General features: G+C 44.9%; 1 protein-coding gene across 1 annotated transcript; it reads left to right on the top strand.

The window, feature by feature from the left end:
- The first annotated feature begins 616 nt into the window (after positions 1–616).
- On the top strand, positions 617–2,016 carry LOC127682355 (tRNA methyltransferase 10 homolog B-like). The gene has a single exon (XM_052178725.1). The coding sequence runs from the start codon at positions 671–673 to the stop codon at positions 1,625–1,627; it is 957 nt and encodes a 318-aa protein (XP_052034685.1). The 5' UTR covers positions 617–670; the 3' UTR covers positions 1,628–2,016.
- The last annotated feature ends 8,055 nt before the right edge of the window (positions 2,017–10,071 follow it).

Here is a 10,071-nt window from a genome sequence, read left to right as displayed (position 1 = left end):
TGCATTAGAATCTCAGGTTGGTTCTTCTCCGCGACCTGAGCCTCACAGAGAAGCCGTTCTTCCTGCCAGTCATGAGATACGAGCCAGTTCTGTTCAGTTCGCACTGTCCAGAGTCTTCTGGAAGCTTCCGTAGGTAGTGGCAGCCTTAACCTACCTCCACTAACTCTGCCCATAGCCCTGAATAGAAACATTTTCACACTTTCTGCTGACATTATCGGTGGATACAGAACTTTTTGTTTGCTTTGAATCTGGAGACAACTTAAGGAGCGATAGAGTGAGGAGAATTCCGTATGCCCATGAGCTGCACAAAAAATTTTCCAAAGAGAGCTAATGTTTTCCAGCAGAAACAGGGTACAAGCCAGGAAGAGGGTTGGAAATGGTTGCAAATCCCTCAAGCCTCCTGCAGTGTGAGAGCTCAGAACTCTCATGGCCTAAAAGGTTGAAAAAGCAGGAAGAGAGGGCTCCTTTCAGACAGAATTCTCAATTGCAGGCTCCTTTAGCCTTTCCACAGCCTGCAGATTTTCACATCTTGCTAAACAGCACATCTCCACCCAACTGCTCCAGTGCCGGAGTCCATGCTGATGCTTCCCTTTTCAGATAACAAGCATGAGTGTGTGGTCTCTTCTGAGCAAGGTGTGTCAGGAATCAGCTGTGTAACTGACATCAGCACATGGACTGTACGTCGGAAGAGAGTGCTCGGAGAACAGATTCACAGGCCTTGCCGGAACCGGAAGGCTTCCCAGAGGCCGGAGGTGATGATGGACTCTCTGAAAGCTTCCAACTTCTGCAGATGGATGTGCAGTCCAAGCATGAAGAGGAGACCAGCCCTGCACACAATAAAGAATCACACAGTGCCTCATGGAGCTCGAAAAATGTGCAAAGAAAACAGAGACACTGGGAAAGGATAGTCTCCTCAAAGAAGAACAAGAGGAAGCAGGAAAGAGAAAGAAGGAAAGCCAAGCGTGCAGAAGACCCCAGCAACGGCACCTGCCTACAGCACAGCAAACGTTTTTTGAAAGCCTTAACCAAAGAGAAACTTTTGGAAGCCAAACACTCAGGACCAAGACTGTGTGTTGACTTGAGCATGTCAAAGAAGGAATTGAGTAAGCTGGCCGGACAGATTCGAAGGTTGTATGGTTCAAACAAAAAAGCCAGCAGGCCCTTTTGGATTGTTCTTACTGGATTCTCAGCTGACAGCACCCTCTATGAGGAATGTCTGAGGATGAATGATGGATTTTCCGCTTACTTGCTAGACATGACAGAAGACGACTGCTTTAGCCTTTTTCCTCTGGAAACCCTCGTGTACCTGACTCCTGACTCCGAACACCCCCTTGAAGACATTGATCAGAGCACAGTTTATATTCTGGGTGGACTTGTGGATGAGAGCATTCAGAAGAAGGTGACATTTCAAAAAGCCCGAGAATACTCTGTCAAGACAGCCCGCTTGCCAATCCAGGAATACATGATCAGGCGCCAGAATGAGAAAAACTACCATTCAGAAATACTGGCCATCAACCAAGTGTTCGATATCCTGTCTACTTACTTTGAAACTCATGACTGGCCTGAAGCATTGAAGAAAGGCGTTTCTCCAGGAAAAGGCTACATCCTTCGGAATTCAGTGGAATGATGAGCAGCCTAAGATTCTAACTGAAGGGGTGAAGTGCCAGAGGTTCTTGACCAAAGGACAGGACAAGGCAAAGGGTGGAAATGGCACATACATGCCTCTGCATGCTATCTCGGATCCTTGAAAGCCATGAGTGGCAAGGACCACATTTTATGCTATGTTACCCACAATGCCTGGCTCACTGGAAATGCCCTGATAAACATTATGGTTAAAAAAAAGTTTGTGGGGGCTGTAGAGATGGCTCAGTGGTTAAGAGCACCGACTGCTCTTCTGAAGGTCCTGAGTTCAAATCCCAGCAACCACATGGTGGCTCACAACCATCCATAATGAGACCTGATGCCCTCTTCTGGTGTGTCTGAAGACAGCTACAGTGTGCTTACATATAATAAATAAATATTAAAAAAAAAAGTTTATGTTAAAGAATTGCCAAAATATGTCATTCCAGGTATTCATGCTTTGTACATTCATCTGTTTGTGAAAGATCTACTTTTACAGACGTTTAAGTGATTGTCCGAGCTTTTCATTTAACTTACATAAAGATATTTTTCTGTCAAAAAAAAAAAAAAAACAAGCATGCTCTGTGGATACTCCCCCTGAGCCCATCTCCTGTGGGTGCTGCCCCTGAGCCCGCCTCCTGTGGGTGCTCCTCCTGAGCCCACTTCTTGTGGGTGCTCCTCCTGGGCCCGCCTCCTGTGGGTGCTCCTCCTGGGCCCGCCTCCTGTGGGTGCTCCTCCTGGGCCTGCCTCCTGTGGATGCTCCTCCTGGGCCCGCCTCCTGTGGGTGCTCCTCCTGAGCCCGCCTCCTGTGGGTGCTCCTCCTGGGCCTGCCTCCTGTAGGTGCTCCTCCTGGGCCCTCCTCCTGTGGGTGCTCCTCCTGGGCCTGCCTCCTGTGGGTGCTCCTCCTGGGCCCACCTCCTGTGGGTGCTCCTCCTGAGCCCGCCTCCAATCCTCCTATCGCCACGGCTTATCTGGGCTTCCATGAAAGTCTCCAAAGTGCCTTGTCTTCCTTAACCTGTGTTTCCTGACATTTGAAATTTAGTATAGAAGATTCCAACACGGAGTAAATTTGTCAAACAGCAAAAAGTGTGTTCTGTACACTATAGAGAAAACAACTCACTTTTCACAGAGTGGACGTCTGTGTGGTAGCAGTGCCAAGCTTCTACACAATCTTCCTTCACTATTGTGTTCCATTTTAACTTTGGCCTTTAGCCAAGATTTCACTTCCCATGGGCTCAGTTGCAAATACCCATCCTTTTTCTAAACTCTTGCTTTCATTAAAAAAAAAGATTAACTTTATTAATTAGGTGTGTCTGTGTGTAGGCTTGTACAAGTGCATGCAAGTGCTGTGGGGGACAGAGGTGTCACATCTGCTGGAGCTGGAATCACAAGAGGTGTGAACCACCTGATGAGGCGCTAGGAATTGAGCTCAGGTCCTCTCGAAGGGTTGTATGTATTCTTAACCACTGAGCTGTTTCTACCATCCTCTTAAAAAAAATTAATTCAGGGTCTTGCTATGTAATCTTGGCTGGCCTGAATTCACTATCCTCTTGCCATCAAGATACAAACTATAGCCTCTTGACTTGCTATTTGTAAAATATGCCATAAATTATTGTGATCTGGTTATCTTACTGAAGAACATTATAACTCATGTCTCTGCCTGGTTTTTTTGTATGCGTAAATGTGAGTATATGGTGTACATGTATATATCCTATGCCTGTTCGTGTGTGTGTGTGTGTGTGTGTGTGTGTGTGTGTGTGTCTGTGTGTTTGTGTGTGTGTGTGCACGCACGCTCCTGTGTTCTTGTATGTCTGTGCATAAAACCCAAAAGTTAATGACAGGTGCCTTCCTCAATTGCTTTGTGCTGTTTTACCTGAGGCCAGTTCTCTTGCTCAACCAGAATCTGACTGACATCTAGTCTAGTTAGCCAACTTTCCTTGGGCATTTCCAATCTTCACCTCCCAAGCAAGGCTGGCTGCCTCGCCCACCCATCTTCTATGATTTCCATTTGAGTCTCACTCTTGTATGGCAAACACTTTATAAGTGATAAGGTCCCTGGTCTCCAATTTGTAACTGGTTTTTTGGAGGAGGGGTTAGCCATTGCTAACTTCCCTTTGTTCTTTTTCCATCCTGCCCTTTGTGGGCTCTGCTAACCACTCCTCTGAGGTCAGTGTTCTCAGCTTCTCCACGTGAGTTGTAACGTGCAACACTTGTCCTGTTGTGGAGTCGGTCATGTCCACCCACTAGCCCCTTGTTTATTCAGTGAAAGTTGTGAAGGAACAGGACAAAATCCTTTGTCTGAATCATAGTGCTCCATTTATTTTTTCCTTTTCAAGTGCAGCTCCTTTTATCTTAAAGGGAGCGCTTCAGAAGGGAGGCCTCTCTTTGGAATGGAAGGAGGCAAACTCTGGTCTCTCATTTCCTGTTTCAGTACAATTGTGCTATTTTTAGCAAACTCCAGAAAGGCTTCCTTTTTCCTCTGAATGTTTTTCCAATATTTGCTGTGTTCGACTTAGGAGAAAAGGTTCCTCCATTGGTCTTAATATCTGGCAGCATGATGGGATCAGAATTTAATTAATTCTGCATATTAAACAGCTATTCTCAGCCCAGACTCTCTCACCTGAATGCTTCCAGGATTTGTATGTTTTCAGAATCCCTGGATAATATGAATGACTGGGTGTCTCATTTTGTCGACTCATGTCAGGATAATAAGAGACAGAGTTTGTGGAATTAGATCAAATTTATTCTTCTACAAAGAAACAGGGAAATTTGAAGTGTCCCCCTGAAACAGTTGCCATTTGAAACTTGGGAATAACAGCTCACTATACCTATCTACCTTTTGTATTTCTGTTTCCTCAAGATCTTAAACAGAGCTTCTCCTAAAAGCATTTTATTTTTGTCAAAATCCCTCTACCCTGAGGACAAGGCGATGGCTTTATCTGCTGCCTTGTCACAGAACACAAGCCTCTTACAAGTCATACAATAGATTTTAAGTGAAATCACTATAATTTTCTGATGTTTTGTCCCCCATAGTTCCTGGTGCTGGTTTCTGTGATAGAAAATGGCTTCCCTTTCATTCCTGGGCACCATTTGAACAAACAGAATTGTCAGCAGCCAGTTACCCATGCGCCTAGGTAGAAACAACCCCTCAAAGATGATGAGAACCATGTTTCATTTCCCATATCGTGAGCCCGAGGCAGAAGGCTGCGATGGAGAGAGGTGTGCTTTCTGTTTTTCCTTTATGATTCTCTGTGGCTACAAAACCTCCATCAGTGAACAGGGTTTTGAGCCCATACCACTCTCCTACTGCGGCTGACAGGAGGTTTCTAAGCAAATATGCTCATGTCAACCTCAAGCTTTAAATTATTCAAAAACTCATCTTGGAATAAGGTCTAAATTTTTCAACACCACTTTAAAATTGTTCCCTACTATTTCCACTTAAGTTACCAGCTTCAAACTTTGCTGTGATGAGAATTCTGGAATATTGGTTTCTTTTAAAATGCAGAAATATTATAAGAGTGTACTTTCATTTTAATGCCAGGTGTAGGGATGCTTTGGCCTGTCCACAGCAGCTGACCATGGTTTGCCTAATGCTCTGGCAAGAGCGTGGTTTTGCCAGCTGCAGACAATTTCTGTGATTGTGTGGTGTTTGGAATAATGGGACTGTTTCAGAGGGTACATAAGTGTGAGGGCCCTAAGAGGTGGGGTTGTGCCTGTTGGTCGTTTAGGGAGGTTGGTTACACTTTGTTTAGTAGTTGTACTCAAATAAATAAACAAAAGGAAACAAATTAGATTCAGGGCTTTCTCTGTCTCTGTGTTTGTCTCTGTCTTTCTTCCCTTTCCTCCCCTCCCCTCCCCTCCCCTCCCCTCCCCTCCCTTCCCTTCCCTCCCATCCCTTCCCTTTCCTCCCCTTCCCTTGCTCCCCTCCACTCCCCTCCCCTCCCTCCCCTCCCTTCCCTTCCCTCCCATCCCTTCCCTTTCCTCCCCTTCCCTTGCCTCCCCTCCCATCCCCTCCCTTCCCTTCCCTTCCCCTTCCCTTCCCTTCCCTTTTCTTCTTCTTCTTCTTCTTCTTCTTCTTCTTCTTCTTCTTCTTCTTCTTCTTCTTCTTCTTCTTCTTCTTCTTCTTCTCTCTCTCTCTCTCTCTCTCTCTGTCTCTGTCTCTCTCTCTCTGTCTGTCTCTGTCTCTCTCTCTCTCTGCCTATGATGTAAGGATCAAATGTGAGGTCCCAGCTACTGCTTCAATGCTATTCCTATCCCATGCAGCCATGTTCCCCACCATGAAGATCATGGACCAGCTTTCTGAATCTGTAAGCAAGCCCCCCCCCAGTTGAATGCTCCTTTTTATAAGTTGCCTTGGTCATAGTGTTTCTTCACAGCAATAGAATAATTACTGATACATTCCGTCTCAGCTAAGTGTAGTGTTCTTTTAAGAGACTTTCCCTGACTTTCCAAGGCTGAGTTTTAGACTCTCCTCTCTGCTCCTCTAAACTCCAACCCTTATCTCTGTTACAGTGTTGATCGCCATTATTCAGATTCTCACTGTCAACCTTCCCATATCCTTGTCCTCTCTGTAGCCTTGGTCAACATAACACAATCATGCTGCCATGACGGTCATCCACAATCAACAGTAGACTGTACATACAATGCGGTCCCATTAGTAGTATGCTGATGGGTAACATTGTGCAGCCAGGTTGTTCTGAATAAGTATACTCTGCAGCGGTCAAACAGTGATGACCTTATCTAACAGTATCACAGTGTCTGCCTCATTCCTGAGTGATTCATGGCTTTATGAGCATGAAGTCGGTGCCTAATCTCTGCTTACTAAACAAGAAGTACAATAGCAAGCAGAGAGTGTCCACCTGTGGGACTTGGTAACAGACACTGTCCTGTTCACTTCCCATCGAAGGGCCAGACCTCTCCATTGCATCACTGATGCTGGGTAAACATTTTGGAGCTCAACTCGTCAAAGTCTTCCAAGATGGCAGAGCCTTTGCTTTGCTCCTGGATGGAGTCTGAAACTCATATTTGTTTCCCACTGTCTATCCAAGTGGTCCCAGACTCCCAGGGTCTGGTAAAGCACCTCTCCATTTCACCATTGCTATCATTACATTATTCTGGGGTCAATTTTTTTTCTGCACTGAGAAGTTAAGGCTGAAGCTTCCTTTCCCAGGCCTGTGAAGGTGTGGTTGGTGAGGCCACACTGCTTTCTCTTTCTTTCCTTTCAAGCATCTCATAGCTCGCCTTTTTATGATATCCTATGGTTGTTATATATTTAGCCTATGCTGGAAAGTGAACTTTCCCTAAGCACAAAGACAAATTGTTTATGACACATTTAATAAGAAGCAAAACAACAGAATAAGGTTCATCAAAGCGTCAATATACGCCTGTGTTTGCATATAAAGAAGAAAGAGATGAACAATCTTTAAGTTTTCCGAAGGATCAGATATAACACTAAATCTAAGACAGGAAATTTTAAGTGGGGTTTTCTGAATTGTCCAAGTTTTTTGAGATGCTCTCTCCCCATAGGAATGACAGCCTTGTTTTTGAATGTTATGTTAGTGGTTTTTAATGAATTTGAAATGTCACACCCACTTTGCCTTAATTTGAAAAATTGTAAGCAGATTAGACTTTACATGGTTTCTATGAAAGCTTAGCTACTGAAAGACAGGTGCACTGTGTAGGTCAAGGACGGGACCCAAGCTAACCACGAGCTCCTCAGAGACATTCTAAAATCAGTCTGTGACCCAGTCCACAGCAGTCTTGAGTGATCATTTTCTCAGACACCTAATGTTTCAAAAATGTTACACTATTAATTTTAATTATGTCTGCAGTTTAAATTGACTCTCCAATTTGAAAAATGATTGCATAAAAGCATTGATGTGATCTGAGAAGCACATTTGGGTGAAATGAGTGGGTTTTAAATGAGGACACATTTCTCTCACTTCAGAAGCTGCAATAACTGGATAGCATGGTCTGTTACAAATCGTCCTAAGCCCAAGCTTTGATGTACTCTCTGCATATCCATGCATCCATCTGATTTCTCATGTGGTCAGTGTGCTGGAAGGAAAACCTAATGGTGAGTCTCATTTGCTTGCTTTGTTTTTTTTACTAAATTACTTTATTTTTTAACATTCCAAAAAAATTGCCTCCATTCCCAGTCCCCACTCACCAAGTTCTTCACCTTATCCTCCCTCCCCTCCCTCACCTTTCCTCCTCCACCACCACCTCTCTTCCCTAGGGCATCAAGTTTCTACTGGATTAGGCACATCCTCTCCCACTGAGACTATGCAAGGCAGTCCTCTACTAAGCATGTACCCAGAGCCGCGAACCAGTCCATGTATGCTCCTTGGGTTTTTATTTACTCTCTGAGAGTTCTGAGGGGTCCAGGTTAGTTGACACTGTTGTTCTTCCTATGGGATTGCAATCCCCTTCAGCCCCTTCAGTCCTTCCTGTCTTTTCTATATTAGTCCCTGACCTCAATCCAATGGTTAGCGAAAGTATCTGCATCTGTCTCAGTCAGCTGCTGATAGAGCCTCTCAGAAGACAGCCATGCCAGGCTTCTGTCTGCACACACAGTATGGTCTCAGTAATGGTGTCAGGTTTGGTGTGTGTAAGACAACTCTAATAAGTACAAGGGGAAGTGATGTTGAAAACTTCCATGTGTAAGCTCTGCACCTCAGACATTGGTGTGCCCTCCTTCTCTGTATCTCTTGAGGGACTACAGCAGGAGCAAGGCATGCCTGTGGTCTTTGTGGTGGCCTTTCACTAGAATCTGCTCAGAGGCTGGACTCAATTTTCATGAGCACTTTAGGGGTCTTGGAGTGTGTGCCTTTGCAGGAGGAGAGAGATAAAAGAAAGGTGCTCGCCCCTGGGCAGGCTGGGGAGTTGTCCCAGCCTTTGTACCTTCTAGAAAACCATCACAAAGACTGAGGGGTCCTAGAAGGCAATATGGCAGGCCAATTTGGAGACATTGAAACGAAAGAAAGAATAATTTTGCAAATGAGAAGATTTAAATCAAAACTGATGAAGTCAGGGGGCACAGTTCATGGATTCTATTCAAAGCAAGGACAAGTTGTTTTAAGGCCTGGTTCAGAGAGAAAGACTGGATGAGGTGTTTTGATCCCATCTTCATTCTGCATGCATCCTGTCTACAATCTCCCGAGTTGTAAGCAGCATCTGATGGGAAAGTCTGGCATGAACTCAGAATATCAGTAGGAGCATAGACAGTGAAAACTGGTCAGGCAGTTTCTGGTGGACTTTTCTAACAAAGCCCTGCACGTGAGAATATGCAGATGCCATTGGGAACTGGAACAGAGGGCATTCATGACACAGCTGGGCAAAGAATTGATATAAGATTTGTCTGTACCCTAAGTCTTTGTCAGAGGCTGAGGTCAAAGGTGGCAGACTAAGTAACCTGGCTGTGGTCATGTCACACACGGCATTTGCAATACGGAATGATTATTGCTGGCTGCTTTGGGTCAAGATTACAGTGAATATTGAGAGCCACAAACCAGATAAGAGATGAAAACTATATTGCTTTAAAAACCTTTCTCTGAGAAAAGAATACCTCTGGAGTACCCTGCTTACTGAAGGCATCGAGAAGTTGTTTTCTTTTCTTCTTTTTTTTCTTTTCTTTTCTTTTCTTTTCTTTTTTTTTCTTTTCTTTTCTTTTCTTTTCTTTTCTCTTCTCTTCTCTTCTCTTCTCTTCCCTTCCCTTCCCTTCCCTTCCCTTCCCTTCCCTTCTCTTTCTTTTCTTTTCTTTTGTTTTCTTTTCTTTTGTTTTCTTTTCTTTTCTTTTTCTTTAATCTTTTTTTACAGTCCAGATTTTATCCCCCTCCCGGTCCACCCTCCAACTGTTCCACATACCAATCCTCTTCCCACCCCTACCCCACCCCATCTCCAAGAGGATGTTCCCACCCCACTCACCACCCCCAGACCATCTCATTCCCTGGAGCCCTAAGTCCTTCAAACGTTATCTTCTCTGACTGAGTGAGGACCTGGCAGTTCTTTGCTGTATATGTGTTGGGGGCCTCATATCATCTGGTGTATGCTGCCTGGGTGGTGGGTGTCTGAGATATTCCCAGGGTCCAGGTTAGTTCTTTTCTAGATTTGTGTCACCATGCTCAGCTTCTCAAATAGTCGGGGGCTGACACAGTCACAATCTAAGGGCATCCAGGCACTGCTCAACCTGACAGCAGACCATGACATTGTTCACACAGTGCTGTTTCCCCAGACACACTGAACACAAGAGTCATAGATGATTCTACATGGATCATTTTAAGGCCTGAAAAGCCAGGCAATGCATGACATGCTTGTAGCTCCAGCAAGCAATCTCTTACATGGCGGAGATGTGAGACGGAGGCTAGAGATTCCCTGGAGGTGCCAGAAAGTTGGAAATGCCAGGAATGTGGAACTCTGCTCAGGAAAACCAGGCAGTGAGTGAAGCCAGCC

The sequence above is a fragment of the Apodemus sylvaticus genome, chromosome 4 (assembly GCF_947179515.1).
Source record: "Apodemus sylvaticus chromosome 4, mApoSyl1.1, whole genome shotgun sequence".
NCBI lineage: Eukaryota > Metazoa > Chordata > Mammalia > Rodentia > Muridae > Apodemus > Apodemus sylvaticus.
This window is presented reverse-complemented; position numbering and strand designations above follow the sequence as displayed.